This window comes from Cololabis saira, chromosome 3 (genome assembly GCF_033807715.1).
Source record: "Cololabis saira isolate AMF1-May2022 chromosome 3, fColSai1.1, whole genome shotgun sequence".
Classification (NCBI taxonomy): domain Eukaryota; kingdom Metazoa; phylum Chordata; class Actinopteri; order Beloniformes; family Belonidae; genus Cololabis; species Cololabis saira.
In genome coordinates, this window is record NC_084589.1 from 12,103,118 (window position 1) to 12,127,767 (window position 24,650).

The 24,650-nt window shown below is 40.6% G+C and overlaps 1 protein-coding gene across 1 annotated transcript in view; it reads right to left on the reverse strand.

Annotated features, from left to right (window-relative positions):
• Window positions 1–24,650, reverse strand: part of me1 (malic enzyme 1, NADP(+)-dependent, cytosolic) — a 111,195-nt gene that overhangs the window by 27,713 nt on the left and 58,832 nt on the right. The window contains exons 4-5 of the mRNA XM_061718211.1: window positions 9,811–9,886; window positions 5,455–5,616 (exon numbers count right to left, since the gene is read on the reverse strand). Of these exons, the coding sequence (XP_061574195.1) occupies window positions 5,455–5,616; window positions 9,811–9,886 (238 nt within the window). The remainder of the gene's footprint in view (window positions 1–5,454; window positions 5,617–9,810; window positions 9,887–24,650) is intronic.

The window sequence follows — 24,650 nt, forward strand, 5'->3', positions numbered from 1 at the left end:
TCCACATAGAAGCCACTAATTTCATGTCATTTCTAAACTTTATACCATATTTGCTCCAATTCAATACTGGGATCCAATTTGAAAGCAGGTCTCTTATAAAGTCATGGCTGACAAACAAAACAGGCCTGATAGGAAGAATAAAGTTGGAAAAAAAAACCGCTTGCTTTAATGAAATAATCATATTGTTTTACAAATATTTTGCAATGAAGTCAGACTCGTCAGATTCATGTTATTATGATGTTTTTTCAACGGACTGGCAACCTATCCAGGGTGTAACCCACCTTTAGCCCGGAGAGAACTGGGATAGGCCCAATACAGGCCCGTCAACCTGAACAGGAATAAGCATGGGTGGATGGAGGGATGGAGGGATGGAGGGAAGGGTGGAAGGATGGAGGGATGGAGGGATGTCTGTTTTCCTACAGCAGTTTTATTTGTTTCATTCCTTCTGTGCTACACACGATCAGTCCACTGTTGCATGTGGTACACATGCAGGACTTTCACAATAAAAGCCTTGCTAAAACTGGAGACTGATTACATTTAGAGGGGACTTTAAAATGATACGGCTCAGTAAGTGTTCGATGTGTATTAACAGGTTTATGAAGTAACTTTACAAAAACATGGGGGTCCCCATTTAACCGCTCTGCAATCACCACAGGTTGATGATCCAGCCCTTATTAATTGCTCCAAAACATAGTTATCACTCCGTGCTTGTCTTCTACCATGGAGGCGGTGATAAAGCCCAATTGGGATACATGTGGGCCTGAATCAACTAACTTGTTAAAGTTTTGTTGTCACACTCATAAAGGTCTAAACCTAATACTGAGAGACAGCAGATGGTTTTATTATCATCATCAAACTAAACAGAACTCACACAAACAGAGCAGGAAATTGACGGTGAAAATGTAATATAGATAATCCCTTACAGAAGAGGTTAAAAGGTAAGGTTGCATTACGGTCAGGCCTGGAAAACTAAAAGTTTAAGAGGAATCCTAATTCTTAATCCAGTTCTGATGGCATTAAACGCACTAAATAAAGTAATAATAGGAGAGCGATATCTTTTATGGGCTTTCTGAGAAAATAGTAGGGAAGAAGCACTTTATTAAAGTGTGTATTGGATACATGCTGAGGCGTTTTAAAGATACCACTAATGTCTTTATTGCATGGACTCATAGTTCTGTCTTGGTTGCCGTCCAATCTGCCTGCTCCGCTGAGTTCCTTATGTAATGTAACTTCACCTCTTAAACTTAATCTGCAAGCCCGTCTAACCTCCGTGACATCTCTCATCCGTAATCTCCTGAGATACCCCTGAAGTTTACGCTGGGTGTCATGGAAACCGAATCGTCCGAGGGCTGTCTTGGAAAATGGAGGACAAGCTCTGACATTCGGCGCTGCGCTGTGTCAGACACACAGTCCTCTGAGGTTGCCACGCCTTTGGCCGGGGACGGGAGCTTTTTGTATATATGGAAGTGCACACACACTATTCTTAGCCTTCTTAAAGCTTCAGAAGCACATGCTGCCCTGCCCACAGTTTGGATCGTCTTTCACACAGGCCGCCATGGAGAATAGGCACCATTAGTGACAACTACGGCTTTGTTGGCTGCGGCTCTCAGACTCTGGCAGTGCGGAGAGGTGCTTTCTCAACTGGCCTCCATCAGGGGAGTTGCTTACTTATGTAAAGGGTGTTTCCTGGTTGTTAAGTGGGAGATTTGTTTGCTTTTCTCGGTTGACTATGGAACAAGACCTACACAAGTAGGCTGGATTAACTACCTCATTTCTTTTTTTAATTCCTGCCTTTAAAAACCTCTATTTTAATCCCAGTTAATCCATAACAATAAAAAGCAAGTTTGACTAACGTTGGCTGTCTGAATAAAGAGACATGTGGGAACATACTGAAATACAAAAAGTAGTTGTCCACGTTGTTAACACATAAAGCTTTTATTTTTACATCTATCTTATAAAATTCCTTTTTTAGGAATGATGACAACCTTTATAAGTGATGATTTATCAGGGACAGTCATGCCATTGAATCTGTCTCACATTTTAGCACCTTTGACTCGGTCACATAAAGTACCACACAGAGTCCTGTGGTTTCCCAGAGGAAAATCTGCACATCCTATCCAATAATAGTATTAAACAACCCGTCCACCCATCTATCCATCTTTTTATCCAGGGATCACAGGGATCTGTTGGAGCTCATCCCAGCTGTCACTGGGCGAGAGGCAGGATACATCCTAAACACTTCACCTGTCCATCACGTGATATAAAACTTGGTGAAGTAGTTAAAAAATACTTATTAGTAAAGAGAAGTCTGGACACACACTGTGACAATGAAATTAAAAAATAAGTGAAACAATGAAGAAATATTTTAGTACTGGGGAAAAATTTAATCAAATTCACATTTAACACTTGATCTTTGCAGATACATCATCACTGAACAATAATGATGCTTGACCAAACACCTCAGAGGAAGACGCTGAGGGCCAAGTCCTCATTCATCCACAGAAGACTGTGTCTAATTGACTCTAATCCATGTCTAATCGGATTCAGCATAGCTATCGTTTCATATGATTTTGTAAGACGAGTAGAGAGGTGATATGCTTTGGGCTTTGAGAGGATTGTGGCGAAAAACTCAATACAGCTCTGGCTATCCTCCCAATATTTGAAATTAAGGGTTGCAGCCGCGCCCAACTGGTTGTTGTGACTTGAGAAAAAGGAAAAACCTGGACGTTGCTAGTGCTAGGAAGATAGATGGATAACATGGTGCATGGTCAACAGGGTGGGCCTGTTGGCTCTGTGACGGTACTACAGTAATGCCTTGTAAGTACAATTTGGTCCACAAGTATCTGAATGATGATAGCTTCCACTGCAGCCTCTTTCTTTTGCTGCTGTTTGTGGGCCTTTCTGTCTTCAGCAGGGCTGAAAGTAAGCCGGTACGATCCGGTACTCCGTACCACCAAAAGATTCACACAAATTGCTGACAATAATCTTCGCATACCCTCGATCTCTCACACCAAAGACAGCAACGCCGACCACTCAGCCATGACTCAGCTCCGCCTTTTTTGACTGACTGAGTGAGGAGAGACGAACATAGCGATATAATCTAACTCCCGAGTCCCGACCTGTTTTTTCGTAATTTTTAAAATATTTGTACGATATAAATATTAGTAAAACCCCACTATTTGTGCTTTTGTGAATAGCGTATTCCAGTCTTTACTTCCTAAACAAACACACACTGCATGGAAGGGAGTGTTTGATTTATTGTTCACGTAACGTTACTTTTTATTTTTCCACGACCAAACCACGCACTTTATTTATGTCATTTGCACCGGGCAAGGACAAAAAATAAATGATTCCATCAAAATTGTGATTGGTATTCATTCCTCGTTTCAGGAAAAAAAGAAAAAAGCGTCAAAAATGTTGAAGTAACTTTTTTTTTTTAATGTTTTAAGTGTTTTGCTTTGATGAAAAAAATGCTTAAGAAGTTATTTTCCATTTCAATGCACACATTGTAAGAGACATTTTGAGACATTTTACTAATCTTTTACTCTTTTTTCATTTATGTGCCCAATGTTGTGAAAATTCAAAGACAGAGACTTGTTAACTGTTCAGCTGCTGATTAATTTAACTGTAAATGTATTCTAATTTGAAACAAAACAAATTGTTATGATTTTGAAAGTTTTGTCAACATTTACATTTTATTCTGTGACAATCCTTGGTCCGGACTGGCCTTTATTTACACCATTTAAATAAATAATTTGCTATAGGCCTACACAGTGTTGTGTTTCTAATTTCTACACCATACAGGCATTAAAAAATTGAATGCATGTTCATGGATGCAAGAAGCTGGTGGTGGGAGGAGAGCAAGCCATGAAGGTTGGGGTCGTAGTACCAGCAAGAACTTTAATCTACTTTCACCCGTGATCTTCAGGTAGTGTAAATAACTGTAACTGTAGGCATTCACTGTTTGGTTGATATCAGACAATAGATTTAGCCAGTGAAGCCTCCAGTTGCTTTTTTACAGTATGTTTAGTGTCATTATCCATCTGCCCTGTGCACCATTTAGCACTGTTTAGCTCCGTTTAGCACCTTTGGTTTTAATGTGAGCAAAGAATATAGATCAAGACACCTCTGAACTCTCATCTTGCTTCTTCTGTCTGGAGACACATCATCAGTAAACAACAGTGACCCAGTTGTGTTGGGAGCCAAACATTCCCATACCATAACACTGACTCCACCATGTCTGACACACCATGTGGTTTGCTATGGTTCATGACCTGTTCTTTTTCTTCTCCAAACTTTTCTTATCTAGTCACTTTAATTTTTAAATGGGACCTATTATGGACCTATTAACACGTTTTTTCTTGCTTTAACATATATAAAGTGGTCTCCCCTCAGCCTGCCAACTCAGAGAAGGAGGAAAGCAACCAAATTCTGCAGTGTCTGTACAGCCGCCCGCCATACTGGAGCCGTCCAGTGTGATGTGGCTTCTATGAGCCGTTCAGATTCTGCTCCCATCGTTACGTAACGATGAGAGCGATGCGTGAAACCACGCCCACAACTAACTCCGCCGGCCGGAGCGTCCGCCATTTTTTCGAAGCGGTGTATCGCGTCATTCAGCCAGCCAATCGGCACAGAGCTTCATTATCATAGCCCCGCCCACTCAGAATCACTCATAGATAATGAGGTTAGAGACTGGGATGATAAAGACATGGCTCAGAGGCTGAATTTCTAATTTATTTAGCAAAAACAATCAAAAGTTTGTTTTTAAGACATTCAAGGCCTGTTTAAAATAGGTATTAGATGCCATAATAGGTCCCCTTTAAGTTTTTCAAGTTTCTAAGTGTGTCTTGATTTTACCGCGGTCCAAATAATCTGCTTCCAGATCAAACGACTGTCACATCAGACCTGGGTCACTCTTGCGTGTGATGCTAAGGTCGGATACGAATCTGCTGTTTTCCAGTGCGACTTCAGTCTGAATGGTCAGGTTACATCTCATCCATCTTTGATGTCACTGTTATGAGATTAATGTCGCGATTCGGACGTGGTGGGATTTATTTTGGATGAAACTTGCTTCTTCTGGCTCTGACCTCTCGTCCCCGTCCACATGTCTGGATACAGACATTAAAGCCATCACTTCACACTTGGGCAGTGTTACAAATGTTGCTCACCTTTACCTCAGGTTCCTTCTCCTTATACTTGGATTATGAACTAAAATCCTCAAAAAGAAAAGAATCATACCGGCTCACTGCAGCTGCATCTTTGCTTACTGCCCATATGGATCATGTAATCTTCCATTCTGTCCAAAAGATGATAGCAGTGGAGATCTGTTAAAATACTATAACGCCCTACAGAGAAGTCTTTGTCCCTTTCTACCCTGGATGCCCTGCAGAACCAGCAAGCGCGTGCTGCTCATAGTTCTGTAAATGAGCACTCAGATTACAGCTCAGGTCTTACCTCATTGTCCGTCCCCACGTCCAGCATGATGGGCAGGCACTGCTGAGGCGGCATGCCTCCACAGGCTGTGTAGAGGGCCAGCTTTCCAACGGGGATGCCCATGCCATGGCAACCCAGGTCTCCGAGCCCCAGAATCCTCTCTCCATCCGTCACACACACAGCCTGTCAATAACAAAAACCCCTTTAACACATGAATAACACATTTTTGATACAGAAAAGGGCATATATATGATTTGATAAGACAGCAGCTGAAGCAGGAGTCCTGCGCCGCCTGCAGTCAGCTCTTCTCCACGTCCACTCTGCTGCACATAAACATGTTTCTCCTTAGCGGATGTTGGATATTCCTGTACCCGCTGGGCTCTCCATTCTTTCATCACTATTTATTAAACAAGAATCTGTGTTCACCAGCATCAAACAAATTAGTTGTGCAAGACCTGATTTTGGAACCAAACTGTTTCTAAATTGAACTGTGTTGTTTTTTTCCTTCTTTGCTTTGGGAGTTTCCACTCCCACGTTTTCACACGTCTAGATTACCGCTAATTAGTTTTACCACTTGAATAGACACAGCAAAGCGCATAGAGACTCTACTTGATACCTTTGACAGACTATGTTTTTCTATTACTTATTAATATGTGGCATAAGATGCCACGACTTATCAGTGGATGGCAATCTTGGCTTGCGTTTGCCCTCTCCCTTGTGAAATGCTTAAAATGGGGCATACTGAGGTGAGTTTGTTATAAGCCCACCTTGAGACTAAGCAGCAGCATGTCAGGTAAATGTCTTGCTGTTGACAGATGTGAACAGGTGGCTGAGGCAGCGGGTAGATTTGACATGCCAGGAATGCCTGCTGGTGTCGTCATTAGAAACATGGCTGGATTACCGTTTGTACATATTTTAACCGTGCACATGATTAAAGAGAGAGTTCAGGTTTTTTAGAAACTGGAAATATGTCAGAAATCTTCCACATCCCAAACAGTAATTGGATCTTTTGTATTTACTGTTTTAGTGGCATTCCTTTTATTTTATTTTTTTCAATATTGAGTCTAAATGAGTTCATAAATATCTAGAATTCAATGGCAAAATGCTTACTAAATAACTGAGTTGCATGGCCTTGTTTTCAACTCAAACACAGAAAGAGTGAGTTGGTGTCTTACGCTCCATCCTTTTCAACCAATGAGCTGACCAATCAGACCAAGCTGACTATGATGACTATGACAGGAACTAAAACTGAGCCTTTCAGATAGAAACCCCTTCTCAAAACTGTATACTACAGTATACTACTAAGCTGTACAGATTTTACATAAACGTAGCACGCTGTAGTTGAAGCAAGGTTGAGACTCGTGGAGCTAAGTTTCGTTGCAGTTCCTTGACCAGAGTTCCTGCTAGAGTTTGGCTCCGAAAGGGAGTCAATCTAAATTGATCCAATGTTAAAATGTCCAACTTTAGAGCAGAAATAAATATATTAACAGCCAAGAACATCAACATGTTAACTTTCGTCTTGTGTCAGGGTCCACACCGACCTATTTTAGGTTTTATATGCATATAAAAACCATATACATTTGTTTATTGTATCGAGGCTTTTTGACTTTTTGAATCTATTTCAACAAAATAAAAAAATATTTTTTTTCCCACTAAATTATAAAATGCTCTGGTTGAAATTATAACCTTTGTGTTATTAGGGTTGGTTTCGACTGGGGTTAAAAACAAAAAAAAGATTATAAATCAATATCTAGAGCAAAAACTGAAATTATAGTTGGACTGTCAGCCAGCTCCTCTACCGATCATATGAGCTTCAGGGGATTCTCTTTCTGCCTTGCTATGCTGTATACCTGCACAAAAGCAAACACACAAATGTCCAGATATGCAAGGTCAGTTTAGTAGCGTTGGTGACTTGCAGAGTGCACATGTCCAATCTGCAGCCATGCAAAAATGAAGAGGAGATTTTTAATGAGACGAGTTCTAATATTTTTGGTAAAAAAATGAGGAAGAAGAGACAAAGCAGCATAGCGATACGGATGAGCCGGTTTCTGAAGAGGAAGACAATGTGGAGTCTCATCCAGAACACATTTGAGACATTTGATGAGTCTGGTGAAGAAGTCACCCGTGGTGAAGCTCCTTTCACTGAAAGATTCAAGACCAAACATGGTAAAATCTGTAAGAGCTCAGTTCCTCATGATGTACATGGCAGGGCAGCTGCTGCGAATGCCAGCGAAATGACCCCTGGAACCAGCAGGTCTGCTGTGACGACAGTCAGGGACATCAAGACGTGTTTTGAGCTACAGTATTTATGCCATCGTCACAAAAAGAGTCATGATAAACCTGCCCTTGCGAATCTATATTTTGTGTCATGACTTGTTCTGCTTTTCGTTTTGTTTCTATTAAAGTCGACCCGTAATACCATAGTTGTTACCATAGTTAACAATATTAAAATGAAAAATTAATAAAATAAATGTATTTAAAAGGATGTACGGGGACGGTATCAACCATTAATATGTGTGAAGACAAGGTAAAAAAAAAAAAACCCTCAGTAATAGCCAGGTAACGCAACAACCTTTTATTTATTTATTTATTTATTTATTTATTTATTTATTTATTTATTTATTTATAGGATGGTCTCGAAGTTCATTTTACCATTTTTTTTAATGAAATCGATGGGCATACTGACAAAAAAATGGCCCGTAGGCCCACACCAGAAATATTCAAACTAACATTTTCACGCACAAGAAAGCCTAACAAGGTAACCAAGAGATGAGAAACAAACTGGATGATGGATTCATGTTTTTAGTGTATTTTACAGCTGATTTAAGACATGGGTCATAGAGATGGTAACAGAAAGCTAACAAAAGAGGAAGGTTAAGTAATGATTAACAACATCTGTATTCACAATGCTACTAAGCTTAGTAAAATAATTGGCAGTTTGCGCTAACCCAGGGTCGGCTAAACGCAGCACTACATTTTGATTTTGCCATTGAATCAACATATGAAACGGGATATTCCGTTATCAACGTCTGACGGCAGCTCTGCTGCTATTGTGGCGATGATCAGCCGAAGAGCTGGTCGCCACGCCAATCTTAGAATGACAACAGGTGGGCGTGTTCTTGTGTGCTTCCACGGCAACATGGCTGTGCACAGAGAAAGAGGCTTCAAAACAGCTCTTCACCCACCTATGGGTCACGTGACTTGATGCTTTGTGTATTATTTGTGTTGAACTGAGCACTCCACCTCACATACTGTAACCCATGATGCAATGGGGCACTGCAGCAGTCACATTTAGTCCGTCTGGCCAAGTTTGGTCAAAACCCTTGGATATGTTCTTGGTCAGCCCCTTTCAGTGATAATAGATCTGAGCCAGCAAAGTATCCCAGAATACATGAAGTGACGGAGAAAGGTCACAATTGAAAGAAATTAAATGTTGTTTTCATGTGAGCCTGTAGTTCTTCTAACTTGTTAAATTTCAGGTTGACTTATCTGGATGAATCCTATTTGGAAATTGATGAAGTTTTGAGGATCAGCAGGAGAGCAGACTAGTGTTTCAAGAGCAGAGAGTCTAAATGACGTCTTCATAAGTAGCTTCTCCTAAGTGAGACTTGTCAAGCGTGAACCACCAACAACACAAGTCCAAACTTGACAAGTTGTCCAGTTGCTCCAGTTTCCTTCGCCTACAGGTACTTGTGCTCTCACGTTCTCTTCTGCAGCTTATTAAGTTTACTTGACTCTTGATTTATCTCAGGTTTACTTAGACGGACGAACATCTTCAATTTATCCACTTTTGTTGAATTCTTTAATAAAAAAATTAATGTGACTATGACCAGTCTGAATATGACGTGTATGTGTTGGTGTAAATTGATTAACCTATGGATTCTTTTTTATATCACCAGTTAAACTGTCATCAATAATTGTTAAAAAGTAGATCAGCCAATATAGATAGATTTAAACATCCAAGGTAACGGTTTGGAGCTCCTAATTTGATTTCTAAAACTCTGTCTTTTTGAAACAGCTTTTTTATTTGGGTATTTTTGCTGACTATGTTCCCGAGGTCTTTTTAATTCTTCACCTCCATTCTGTTAGTCATCACCTCTGGATTGTAATCTCTCCGTTTTCTGCCGTTTGGCTCATCTGTGTGGAATTTCTGTTTGTTATTAAATTTCCTGTCCTTGCAGCACTTTCTGTTGGTTTTCCATTAAGTTTAGTTCTGGTCTTGTTGTTTTGTGTCTGGCTGCTTTCAACAGGGTTGCATTCTGGGACGTCTTCTACCCACACTCTCATTGTAGTCGTACAAACAAGACTTTAGATAATCTGCTGCAGCTGTAAAGTACAATAAGACATGAATATGTACTTTTTGTTAGTAGAGTTTACCTTGATGTCCTTTTCTGGCCAGTTCTGGAGGATTGAAGCAATGTGGCCACGGTCGTGAATCGTGATGAACAGCCCCCTGAAACACAGAAGAACAAATCTAAGGTAAGCGTAAGATACTTTTTTATAGTTTAGATATTAAACAGTTAACAGGAACTGGGCCTGCTGTTTACCACTGAGTTGCATGTCATGCTCTGCTCCAGCAGGGGAAAATGTCACGATAATAACCTTGTTGAAACAATAGCAACACGTCAACACGTTGTACTTAAAAGCATTCTTATCTCAGATTTGAAAAAGAGAAAAAAAAACAGCTTTAAGCTGTGCTTCGTGGGCTGTTTGAAGTTAGGCTGCTATTTCTTTCCAACCCTTTGCTCTGGATGACTTAAACTTTATTGAATCCTGATAAAACCTGAGACTTAAATACTGAGCCCAGAGCTCAAAGCTTCTGCGAGGACTTGGCCTTTTGACCCTTGAGGCACCCAGAAATATTAATTTATCCTAACATCACCTCCATCAAACCAAACTTCTTTCGTTTCTTTTGCTTTCCTTTGGCGTCGGAGCCCTTTGCTCCAGGACAGACCAGGGACAAAGAGATCATCTCAAAGTCTGAGGTCCAGCTGTGCTATCTTTCCCATCGAACACATGCATCTGGTTGTGATAAAGGCAGCAACACCCCCTCCGTGTGCCAGCAACAGTAAAAACATCACTACTTTGGAGTATCTGCTCTGGAAATACATATCCATCTCAGGTCACCGCCGGCGGACGGTAACGTCAAACACAAGCAGCACGAGACAAGAAAGACATAAAAGTGTCAGATAAAAATTTAGAGATAACTCAGGAATGAGGTAAATCACACCAGGATAGCACAGGAAACCAACCCTGTAAACACTGACAACTACTTTTAAGTACAATGTCTGAAGGCCATTCTTGATCCGAGGAGGTACACACCATGTAGTTTTAATTAAAATAACTCCGCTAATTTCCTCTCAAGATGTTTAAGCAGTGTGTGTGTGGGTATTGCAGCCGATCAGTCGGTGCCACAACCACACGACTCCTGTGAAATGGGCATTAGAGGTCACAACTGGCCAGCGGTGTCAGTGGCCCCGGGGCCGGGAATGTTTGCTGACCGAGGTAAACCCAGTCGCTTCTAGCTGATCACACTGAAGTCTTTCACTCTTTCACTGAGGCCTTTGCATAAGATCTTAAAATCTGAGTTATAGTTTTTTTTTCATAATTATATGTTATGGTTTAGACAACATATGCAGACAACCCAATGTCTGCATATCTGGGCCTCACATCCTACAGTATTCTGTCACGTCACTGCAAACACATTATTCCATTCTCACTCCACAACTACTTTGATTTCACATCGTTTCACTTTTGAAAGGCTCCAGTGTGACTGTATGGAGTCGAGTATTTCTCGCTGGAATGCCGTTGCTATTGATCCTCGCAAGCAACCAAAAATATTTGCAGAAATCCTCTCCATGGTAACCAGGAAAATGGAGATGTCTGGTGCTCTGGTGAGCAGACACTGAATGTTACTGGTGAATGTTATCACGCATGATTGTGCAGATAGCTTGTTGTGAAGGGTGTAAATGCTCATTCATTTATGTATTTGTTTATTTTAGATGAGAAGCACCCCTCGGTGCTTGATTCTGTAAAAAAAAGGAATATAAAAACATGATATCTAAAAATGGTTTTTATTGTCTTTTTTAAGATAATAAAAAGGTAGCTTAACAACCCTGTAATGGAGAAAATGACAAAAGAAAAGAGGAAATTGGGATGTGACAAAGAAATGGAACATAAAGAACAAGACATTCATGCCAAAATACTCAGTTCACACACACACACACACACACACACACATGCATCATCAAGTTTATTTAACACTTCAGACTTTTTTCTTCAATATGACAACACACATCTGCATACCTACATCTAAACATCTGCACACGTTGCAAGTGCAGGAAGAGAACACACCATGGATGGATCATTTATGGTACTATACTTTACCATTAGTACCAACTAGGCTTTACTCATCTCAACTTGGTTCGACTCAACTTGACCTAGTTTCTTTTCCATTACGATCCATTACGATAAGTTGCTGTGACGTTGAGTGTGCGACACAAACGAAAAAGGTAGGAGATGGAATATGTGCTGCTGGGTCTGTGGCTTGTGTTAGATATCAAGTTAAAAAATGGCTGTTAGAGAATCTTCAAGTGCCGACACTTTGGACTATGGACAGAGAAAGCTCCTGGTAGATCTGCTCATTCCTTATCGCCCATCTAGAACCCTTTTGAAATATCTCCTCAGCCACCAGTTTTATTATTATTTGCACCTCAGAGTTGGACCACAAATCAGACTTTTGCACTGCCGTTGCTGGTCGAATAAAATTAACAAGAAGTCGTGTCAGAGTCGCTCTTACTCTGATTTCCTCCTCCTGACTCAGACGTCTGACTCCAACCCCCCGACCAATCGGTGGCCTGTAGTGTGATAATGTCAGATACAGCCGACTCAGCCGCTTAAAACCTCGGCAGAATAGTTACAGAAAAAGTATCTGCTCGTCACGTTAGAACCCTAGTGGAAAACCGCCAACCGAGTGGAGGCGAGCCGAACCGGGCTGAGTAGGTACTAGTGGAAAAGTCCCATTAGAGAGTCCTGAACTATCTGCAGCTGTGAAGAGTCTGCAGAAAGAGACGCAAAACCGAAAGACTGGCCTGCTGTGTGTGTTTGTTTCAAGACAAGAAGCAAAGTCATGCCAACAACAATATGATGAAGAATTTTGGAGGGAAATGTTGGTGTCGGGGCTTACAGGTCTAGCTCACAATGTGAATGTTGGAAAACAACCTGGTGTGATGGATCAGACCAGACAGGCAGGCTGGCTGGACTCCTAATCTCTGTCAACTGCAAAGTTACCAGAAACACTCAGGTTCACCTTTCTGTTGGATCTCTCTTCCCCTGATTATCTTTTTTTTTCCTTTTTAACCTTTCTGTATTTTATGGGCCGTCAACCTCCTGACTTTTGACTCTTCTTAGTTGTTAGTGCCTAAAGAGGACAGTGCACACCAGTGAACAAATAATCCACGGTGACTTTTGATGTCATGCTTTGAATCTATCGTCACTATATATCAAGATAATGTTCTTTCTCTGTGAAAAAATTCAGCAAAAGGCAAAAAAAAGAAAGAAAAGAAAAAAAAATAATGCATCATTGTTCACAGCAGTGATAGAGGATGTCTCTTTAAAGGTGGGTGTCTAGCAGGGGTCTGGGGTAGTATTTTCAAGAACTTCTGTGTTGCTTCTTTTCATTCAGCCACTATTTTATTGTGTGCAAACAGTCAATAGGCTTCATTTTGTCATGTACATGAAGGCCTGTGCTTTTGTTTATTTCAAGTTCCAATTAAAGCAGCATATTGGATATATGAAGTGGCAACTAACTCAAAACATCTGGAGGACCCACATCCCTTTCATTATGTTTGTCTGAAAACCAGTCACTAAGTGGGCGGTTCAGATTTGTCCGGGTATGATGGCGTCACAGAGCCAGACTCAGGTTAGCGTGGATTAATCCACCTTCACCTTCTTAATCTGAAACTAATTTCAAATCTACCCACATTTGCTGTACCTTTAAAAATAGGCAGTGTGACGCCTACCTGCAAAGATGGGTGGAGCCGAGATGATGACCCCCTTAAACCAGACATTATCTCACAGATGTTATAGTCAGTCATAATTCATATTTTCTAACACTCCGGTTACTCAGAAAATCTTTTAGCCGCCCCAAATTAACCGTTTTGGAGAATGGGAAGATGATTTTCCTCTTTGTGTTGATGCTTTATTGAGTTGAAATGTCTGTTTGTTTGTCTTTTTATATGAGGACGGCCACACAGCCTCCCAAAACTGGCTCGTCTTGTAAGAGTGTAGCAAGAAAATCAGTGGTGAAAAAATCAATACATAAGATGAGGCAGTACAACCATTCACCAACTGCTTTTGCTTTTGTGGCCCTTTGTTATGCGTTTTATTTTGAAGGTCAGACTTCACTGTTCTTCACCTCTTATTTCTTTACTAGTTTTCACTCCTGTGTCTTATTAACCATATTGAAATAATTTTTTGTTTGTGTTCATTTGGTTTGTTATTTAGTCGTTTATTTTTTGTTTGTTCCTTAATTATTAAATTGTACTCTTTATCGTTATTCATATATCCGATAATTTTTTTTGTGTGTAAATTCTTTGTAATTTTCATTTATTTCTATCATCTCTAGATTTCTAATTGCTCATTTGTATATTTTGTTTTTATAAGAATTATATAAAATTTTATGTTAACTATAGGTGGAGGCACCTGATAAGCTCTTTGTGTTTTCGCCTCTTCCTACACTTTAATTTGTAAAGTTGTTACTTTTATTTGTGTATTTTTTAACTATGCAAATAAATAAATCTAAAAAATCTAAATCTAAATCTAAAAAAATATTGTCCCCTCTTTCTTCCCGTGCTGGCCATCGTTTCTCTCGTTCAGTGTGTCATGAAACCCCGTCGTTTTTCCTTGTTGTACTTCCCTGTGGGATTCTCCTGATTTCTCACCACACTTTAGTACTTTGTTTTTCTGGTCATCCTTTAATAAAAAAAGACAATATTATCTCCTCCTGAATACAGCTGTGTGGCACGGACCACAGTCCAGGAACTACGGGAAGTCTTCTGGACACCTGCAGCAGGAAACACCACTTTCCACAGTATGACCCCAAAACACACTTGTCTCAACTTTGACCCCCGTCAACACTACTAGTCCCCGCTCTTCAATCAAACTGCAGAACCTTAATCCTCCGAGTGCTGGACGTCCTCTGTAGGCAGACTGCGGGAAGTTGAACTGACAAAGCGGACACAAATCAATGACAGAAGCTTAAAACTTGTGTTAAAGGTCACATTCATCCCATTTGAGATTTATCTAAACTAATCAAGTGCCAACAGACACATTTCTAAGGTATTTCTCTTGAAGAAAAAAAGATTTTTCCTTGATTTTCTTTACAGAGAAAAAACAGTTAATGTTTTGTTAAGTTTTTCATTTATGCTTGAGATTCTGTTTCAGCAACATAGAAAAGAAAAAAAAAGTGCCCCAGATACCCGCGTAAATATGAAGTGAAATACATTTGCCTAGTTTTAAAGTTCTGAGAGCATCTAGTGTTTTGCAGAACATGAAAAAACCAACAAACATCGAATATTCCAAGAAAAAGTATTTTCCTTTTTATCAGCAGAACATTGGAGGTTAAACACTCAGGTCCTTTCTCACTGTGCACTGCAACATCATAATTACTTGGGTTCCTTTGGGGGCAATATTTAATAAATGAGAAAGTGAGAATTGCAAAAACGCTGCAGTTAACTGAAATGGTGTAGCACTGGCAGAGTCCTACATGCATGTGTTTTTGCCAGTACCAGTTTCAGCTGTCAGAGTCCAGAAACCTGCTGCTGTGGGAATAATTACGTTCTGAGTTGTGCAGAGCTGCCCGACAGAGCCGACACTCTGAATCTGTTGTAATGCCAGGCATGTGAAGCCGCGTGCCTCTCACACGTGGGTGTGATGGAAACAGAACCAAAACTGTCCCATAGTGAGACATATTTTAGCTTTCTGAGAGGTGGGTTCAACTGTGCTGCACACACTCCGGCTAGAGATTCCCCTTTTAAACGTTGATGCGTGTTCAGAGAGCCATAAGCCATGATATGTCCAAAAGCAGAAAACATCATAGAAACTACGTACTTCTGAAAAGATTTTCAGGGAAAATCCCCTCATGGATATTTGTGGCTTGTGAAAACAGTTTCAAACGGGGGCATCCCTCCAAAATTAACACTCTGGATCGTACAGCCAGAGCAGCTGCTGGGACATTTGAGGTATCATTTCATTATAGTTGGAAAGTTCAACAGGCCCTCACTGGATTAATAAAAGACAGTTTCCAATGCCAAGAGATTAATGTGCGATATTCTATTAGAACTGATTAATCAAGTACCCGTTTGGTGAGGGTTCAAATGGTCATAAACCGTGAAAGCGTCACACACAAGGAAAGAAGATGTCATTTTGTGTTTCTAAAAGGCAAAAAATACAGAAACTCTTCAATTCTGCAGTTACACGCACGAGGACACAATAAAAACATGATCTAGCCTGTAACACATCTTAAAACTTTGCAGATTTGACTTTAGATGAAAGGCAACACATGACATTACATTATGTTTATTGTTTAACAAAAACGACTGCGGGTGTTATCGGTCAGTCTTATGGTTGTGGAGGAAGTTTGGTCCACTGCTTCTGCTTGGGGCCCCGTCACATCTTTTCACACAGGTTGAAGGCTGGCCAGTGACTTGACAGATGTGACAACGTTTTAGGGACTCTGTTGTAAATTTGCCGTTGTATTGAGCATCATCGTCCCATGATATGAACCGACTTGGACAAATGGCATCTCCCACTACAGAACCTTGGTTATTCCCAGGAGTCGACTCAAGCCCAAACCATCACACCTCCACCTCCACACTTTAAAGCTGTACATGATGTAGTTCAAGACATTTAAAACAGTGGGATTTCTCAAGCTGAAACACAATGTTTGCAGACTGCACTAACCAACAGGCTGCCTCTCATAACGCTGCTCAACACAAAGCTGGGCATCATTCTCTTTTGAGTTGTGTTTATTGTATTTCTTGGAAAAACTTCACATGAAATCGCCAAAGTATTAAGTAAAACAATCATCAACACCTTTATTTCCCCTCAACAGCCAGAGAATTAAAAGGTATGAATGGATGATTGACTTTACTTTGTCGTGGTGGTGGTTGGTGTAGAGTCAAGACAACGGGTGAAGTGAGGACAAACAGTGTCTTGAATGTGTCTCAACGTTTTAATTAAGAATGAGCAGACAAGTTTATTCGTGTGTTTGGTCAAACCTGTGTCTGCCTGTTTGCCATCCTACAGTTAGATGTGATGTGAGTTTTATGAGTATGTGGAGTCCAGCCTAGTGCTTGGCAGCCTAATGCCATGTCTGAACTTATAAACTTCAAATGAAGGACTGATGCCACTGTATTTAAGCAATGACCCAGTTTCAACTTTATGTCTTTCTTTACTGTAAGATATTTAAGTTATTGTTGTTTTATTGTGGGAAAAAACAACAGACTAACAAAACAGGAAAGCGACTCAAACCTTGGAGACTAAAGTCACACTTTGGGTTTTGTTCTTGCTGCTCATTTCGTGGGAGTATTGGGTAACCAAGACCAAAAGGTGTGGAGAACTTAGCATTGCAAATAACACACTGAAACTGCAGTTGTGGAAGCCAAACAGCTGACAGAACCAATAAAGCAGAATAAGAAAAGTCGGCGAGAACATGGCATCAGACAGCCCCGATCCATAACATGTTCCTGCTGCAGCCTGACTGGCTCTGTGCAAATGCAAAACAACATTTTGCAATGGAAAAGATGATCATCAATGAAACTAAACATGCTACAGAGCTCTGGAAATACACAATAGATCTCTAAATAAAAGAAAGAGACCCATGAATAATGTTACGTCAGCTCAACACAATTATTCAGCCCACAATCCCTGTCTGTGGGAGCATACTTAAAGCCCCCCTATTATTGTTCAATCAGGAAACGGAGTTGCTCCATATCTGAGAGAAGTGCTAAGTGCGGGTTTGTTTTAGGAATTTATTAAAACCGTAAGAAGAAAAACCATCTCCCCAGTGAGGTTTTTGCTCAACACGGAGCTTGAGTCACTTGGAAATGTAGCACTTCTCTTTCCAGTCCCGTGTCTTTCCTTTCACACCCACCTCGCCTCACACGACACGACACGACTCCCAAAAGACAATGCATGTCTTCTTCCTCCTCCTCTGCCTCCCACCCTCCATGCTCCGCTCAGACTTTAAGCGGATTCCATCCCTTAACCAGTATTCAATGCGCTGCCCGGATGAGCCAAAACCCGAGGCAGTTCCAGTCCCTGCCCCGGGGAGACGGTGACGCGCCCCCACCTCATTCCACTGCAGCCCACTGAACACAAACACACAAGAAAACTCATCTCTGCTTGTGAAGCTTTTCCAGACTTGAAAAAAAAAGAAGGGGGGGGACTGCAGAGAATTAAAGGCCAAAATGAACGTTGTTTAGCCAATATCTGGCTGGCCTGTCATCACTTTGGGCAACATGCTGAGGCAAAACATAAAAAGAAGTGGATTGTCTGACACGGGACAATCGGTTGGTGGTGATGAAAGGAACAAGGAACGGAGCGATTCGGGACTTTCATAACCTTTTATCTACTCTGGCTGCCTGGGTGAAGGAGACACCAGTGTCCAGTGAACTTTACATAAGTCCTATAGCGAGAAGCAGCAGGAAAGTGTTCCTTCCAGCACAAAGGCCCTGCTAAACAAATCAGAGGAGCAGACCTGATGAACCCAGCTGGCTATTAGATGAGTTTTAGCCCTCTGTAACCAGTTTTCCATTTCTCTGCTGGTTCACACACATCCTGACATTTGAGGCACGGCTTCGGTGTGGGAAGCAAGTCACGTTCAGAGGCAAATGTCTCCCGCTAGTCCGAAACTCTGCACAGGGCTGCTCAAACTGTGTAATGTGTAATTTCAAATGCTGGTCTGTGGTAATGGTTTGATACAGCATCAAATACTGGATTGAGGAAAACTTGCATCATCCAATGTTCAAATCGTTGCAGCTCACTGATCAACTGGAGTCAAAAACTGATGTAAAATCACAACTCACTGAATGGATGACAGACATTAATGCTCTATTATATTCACAGTGACAGTCTGGGGAAACTGTGGATCTGTTTTTGAGGTCTTGGGTAGTGGCAGCTCGCTGTTAGTGTCAGCAATAAAAAAACAGGTGGAAAAGTGCCTCTCAGTCTTTAGCTGAGGAGATAGCTCATGTAATATGACACCAAGTGGGTTGTTAAATATGAAGCCCTTACTCTTTACCTTGTACTGTACGTAAATGTTGAAAACACATTTTAATTCCATCCATCTGTCCATTAACGTCTGCTCATTCAGGTTAAAGTCAGAAAAAAGCTAAGAGGCCCAGACCTCCCTCTTCTACCATCACCAGTCCCTGGACAGTGGGGAGATATAATCTCTCTAGCATGTCCTGGTCTGTCCTGAGGCCTCCTCCCTGCTGGACATGTCCATAACAGCTCCCCAGCGAGCCATCCAGGAGGCGTCCTAACTAGATGACCAAACCACCTCACGTGGCTCCTCTTGATGTGTTGGAGCTGCAACTCTCCTGTCTCTCCAATCTCTCCAGATAACTGAACCTCTCACATCTAAGGGAGACTCCAGTCACTCTGGAGGAAAATAATTTCAGATGCCTCAGTTCCTTCAGTCACTATTTGTGACCATAGTGAGACGGACAGATTGAACAGTAAATGCAAAGTCTTGCCTTTTGGTTCTTCTCTCATTGACTACATTTACATGCAGTCAATAACCCTTTTAAAACCCGAATATTGGCAATAACCCGAATTTGCACGGTCATGTAAACACCAATAACCCCTTTGAATAACCCGAATTTGCTCATATTCGGGTTTTTAAAAACCGGAATATGAGCCCTGGGTTACTCCTTTTAAAACCCGAATATTGGGTCATATAAACACCAAACGGAATATCCCCATCAAACGGAACATGAATTTATTTTCTGCGCATGCTCTGTTCGCAAGGAATCTTGGTCTTTTGAGTCCAGGAAGTTCTTATAAACACGGTGAAACGCAAGACCTCGCCACACTTTTGGAGTGAGGAGGAGACTAATCACTTCATAAATGTAATGAAGGATATGAACATTTTGGCATTTGTAGACGGTAGAAAGTACCGGGATAGCGAGATTTAAAAGAAGTTGAGCGAAAAGTTGCGCGAAGCAGCATTTGTTTTGAATTTGGATACAGGAAGAAGAAGCGGAAATGACGGGAATTGCGTCATGATGTTCTCCGTGATCAAACTCAGCTCTCCCGCTGGTTTGATCAAGATATCCCGAATGATTAATTACCATGTATACAGGGATAACCCTGTTTGCTCACGCATGGAAACGGAATATTCCGAATGTGTCAGTGCATGACTGCATGTAAACGTAGTCATTATTGCTCTCAAAGTCTTTTCAAGAGCTTGCCAGATGAGAAGTTACATCCACATTCCCAGGTAGTCCATGAACTAACTAGAGGATAAGGTTCATGCAGATGTTAATCTAACGATCAAACAACAAAATGAATGGGTTTTCTGCCCTCGGTCCACCAGTCATATCATTTATCTGTAACCTACAAAGACATTTTCAAAATCTGACATTCATTCGTCTTATAGAGTTTCAAACGAAACCAAAGATCCTTATCAACGAACCTCAAATGAACCTGTCTGCTAACATTGAGCATAAGGAGGAAGATACTGAAGTGATGAGTAAAGATTTGAAATGTTTCTCATTTCAAATATCCTCTCAAATAATCATCCAATAACCATGATGATGATCAGTTTTTCCTCCCGCCTCATCCCAGATCTTCTTCACCTCCTGCCAGTAACTGACGGATTCACAGCTGTAGGACATAAAACTGCATATTTCAGACCTTCAGTCCCGTTCATTCAGGATGACCGTTACCTTCAGAAAGAGCTGTTCTAATAATAATTTATACGTACTCGTCAAATCCATTTAACACAGTACGTGATCCTGAGCGTTTCAACCATCCATCTCAAGCAAGAATGCGTGTCTTGTTAGCAGACGACTGCACTGAAGGCAACATTTTTCAACGGGCTAACGAGGAAACCGGAGTTTCTGCTCTGGCTGGTATAATGCGAAACGTCTAAATCAAAGGCAGGGTTCAGAGGTCACATAATGGAAATGCATCAAAAACGGTCATGTAAGGTCAATTCTTATTCCTTCAGGGGTCAAACAGGGTGTTATACAGTTGGGCTACAGTACGCAGTAACAACTGAGATGCAGCACAGCCCTTCAGTTCCTTCACAGTAAATGAAACACCTTGTTTAATATCCACGTTCAAAATTTGACCTCAGACAGCAATGCTCAGCTAAAAAGTTGTGAATGTTATATAACGCCAAGAAAATTACATTTATCAGACTTCCAGTGAGTTCTGATTATGTATACCTAAAAGTTACTACCGGTATATATATACCATAATAATTCAACACATTAACTGAGGTTAAATGGGTTTTAGAAAGGCAAATAAAGTGCAATCGTACTTTTAGTGTAGAAATTAATCATTGTAATAGGCACCACCTGTTTTCAGACTGAACAAATAATGTAACCATTTTCTGGGGGACATAAATAAACATGTCTTGATTTCTCCTTGCCAAGTAAAAGTCATGGGTCTTTTTGACTGATTCCCAAAGCAGTCTTATCTAAGCACTGAACTAATTTAAACTTCATGTGTATTGTTTTTAGGACTGGATCACAACGTGTGAAGTTTAAGTGCTTTGGTGTGATATAAAAATCAGTAATGCGGATATGAAACTCTGTTATCTCGTGGTAGTCTAGTGGCTACAGAGCTGGGGTTGGGTCTGGAGGATCCAGGTTCAAGCCCCGGAATGAAACACCTTGGGCCCCTGAGCAAGGCCCTTAACCCTAATTGCTCCCCAGGTGAAATGGTGTGTTTGTTCTCCCAGTTGTAAGTCGCTTTGGATAAAAGCGTCTGCTAAATTAAAGTAGTAGTAGTACAACATTACATGCAAATGAGCATTTTTTTCTTTTTAAGATTTTTTTGGGCTCTAGTGGCCCTTTATTGAAGTTGCAGACAGGAAGGGGGTAGAGAGAGAGAATGGGGATGACATGCAGCAAAGATGCACAGGCCGGTGTTCTGCCAATCCTTGCTCCCTGCCGAGAAATGCTACTTTGTGGTTCTGCGCTTGCGCACAGTCAATTTTCAAATTTGCATAATTTCTTGCACGATGTAAAATGGATAATATGGGATGTTGAGGATTTGATCCTTCAAAATACACTACCCATGACATTAATTGCATTACACTTTGTGAACATTATACGATAAAGAGGAAAAAAAACAATTCTATCGCTTTATTTGATATTAATTCAGTCATTAGCATTTATTTAACCAGGCAGGTCATTAAGAACAAGATCTTATTTACAATAACGGCCTGGCAAGCGACAAGGACCACTTGGGGGAAAAGGAAGTGGGCTAGGGAGTAAAACACAGTAAAATTGTAGCTCTACAAAGGTGGAAAACCATTAGGTAGCATTTTTTGGCAAAGCAGCAGAAATTGGCAGAACACTGGGTTTCCAACCTGCGACCGCTGCAGGAGGACTGTAGCCTCAGTATATGAGCCGCTTCCTTAACCCACTGCACCACCGAGCAGCCCAGGGCATTTTTTTTTAAATAAAAATATTATCTCTTTTCATCTGTTATGACGGTAAATAATGGTTTTCATATTTCAAAGTATTTTAGAGGAATATTAGGAATGTGCGCAATTCAGTCTGTAATGTAAAAGAAATATAAACTCTGACGAGTGTCGGAGGATTTCTTTAGGTGCAGGGTTTGTGCAGATACATGTTGCTGCAAGAAGTTGGCCTGATTTTCAATTTGGGGTTATGCATCTATTAAAATGATAAAATTTTCTCTGATAAATTATCAGATAAACTAGCAGACTCATCAATCTAGTAAGGGTTATGAGGCCATTTTTTCACGTCTTTAAGCTGCCAATTTTTCCATACATGGGCATCTCGGCAAGTTCAGTGAGCATGCTAAGTGGGAAAGTTCATGAATGTACAGCCAGAAAAAGATTACACTAATATGGGTTATTTGAAAGAGTTTTCTAAGATTTAGTTTCCTAAAAGAACGTTGCAAAAAGGGTAGGGTCTGAGTTAGGAATGCAAAGCTGCAACAAAGCACTTGGTCTAGACAAACGTGTTCAAATTTGATGATATATACTTATTATTTTTGTTTAAGTATCGAGTATCTGCAACTCAACTCCTGTTACAGGCCATGGTTATATCACGCTTCATTTGCTGTAATGCCATCCCAACAGGGAATCCAGCTGTCTGAACAAACTCCTACCAAAAAGGCCCAGAATGCACTAGTCAGTCTGGTCTTAAAATCAACCAAGACTCCTGTGTTCATTGAGCTTCACTGCCTATCTGTGACAGCTCGAATAAAACACATTGCTGTCTCTTGGTTACAAGGTGATCTTGGCATCTTCACCTGCCAATATAACGTAACGTAATCTAATATATTGTTTCCAGCTGATTTCCACCTTTATCCTCAGCTAATGGACTCCTATCTCCAGTAAAACCTCAGGAAAATAACTCGGGTGACTTAAATATTGATAATGTAATGCATATGATGAAAAAAATACAAAAACAGAGCAAAGTGATTTTTGCACTGAAGTATTCTAGGATTTAAGTCCAAATATGGGAAATTGCAGTTTGGTTTTGGTCTTGGACTGGTGGCACAGAAGAATCCAGTTGTATCTGTAGCTAAAACTATCACAGACATCACAGTGTGAAAACCCATCATTTTCATAAATCCACAGCACATCTAAGCTGCTTCATCTCAGGTTATACTGCAAGATTGCTTGCATCTAACAGGGTTGGGATTTCACAGTCTGTGCCAATCCATTTGGTTTTAATGGAACGTTTTACACCAGATAGACAGTAAAACCGAAAGGGAACGAGAACACCAGAGCTCTAGATGGTAAGATGCCAACAGGATTGAATTAACACTCATATTTCTCAGCAACTTTCCCATGGAAGATAGAAATGGCTATTTTCTGTTGGATCTGTATCACTGATTTGCATTTCAGTTACTAGCACAGTTTATTGTTTGTGCACTAACTTCAAAGTAACTGCCCCACCGCAGCTCTCCTCACTCTATACCTGTGGAAGGTTAAACATTAATAAGGGAAATTATTATTTAGAGTCAGCTTGTTTCCACATCCACACTTGGAAAAATATCGGACCTGTAACCACATAAATACATATCGTACCTCATCACACAAACCCGTTCTGGCTCTTAAACATCACAAAGGACTTCAACCTCTGCAGGTCAGCCATGTGACGCAACTCCACTGAAACACTGGCAGCATTCCTACACAAACTTTGGGAAAACCATGCCCGACCTCTGCTTAGACATCTCAGCAATACACACATTTCAGCCTTGACAGATGTAATAAAGGCTTTATATTGTAGTGTTTCAGTTTTCAGTTTCTTTGTTGGTTTATAAGACCCCTGCAGTAGTAAATGTGAACAAGATAACATTGTTAAAACACCCAGAACACATATGAACAAGTGCTGTAGCAGTATCCCATAAGGCATCGTGCTGAACGTGCCCACCTCATACTTCTAAGTTTTATAATTCTACCAGGAGGTAAAAGCTATATCTATTCAATCCTAACATGAGTATATGCAGCTGTACAAATAATGCATAAACTCACCTCTTCTAGTTCCAGTGCTCTGTGAAATTCACCTTAAAGCCATTAAAGGAGATGTAATATTGTGGTCGACTAATGTGACACACAGTATGCTGGATATGTTTTCTAATTCATACCGTGAAGACACCACAAGGTTTGCTTTAAAACTACAAACCAGATCTTGTGGGATTCACACAGAATGTCAGACAGGCTTTAAAGGATAATCAGCAAGTCGTATTTTCCAGTGTGGTATGGTGAAATATTACTAGTGCATACCAATGTTTAAACTTGAGAGACTGTGTAGGAAGAGCAGCCGAACAGGAATAAACTCTATAATTTCGTTCTTATTGCAGAAGGGAAACTGTAGACAATGCATCATTCAGCAGCTCCAGCAATGTTCCACTGCGTCACAAACTTATAAGATGAAAAAGCTCACTGAACTATTTCTAAATTATTAATTGACTAATAAAAGTCAATGTCTAGAGTA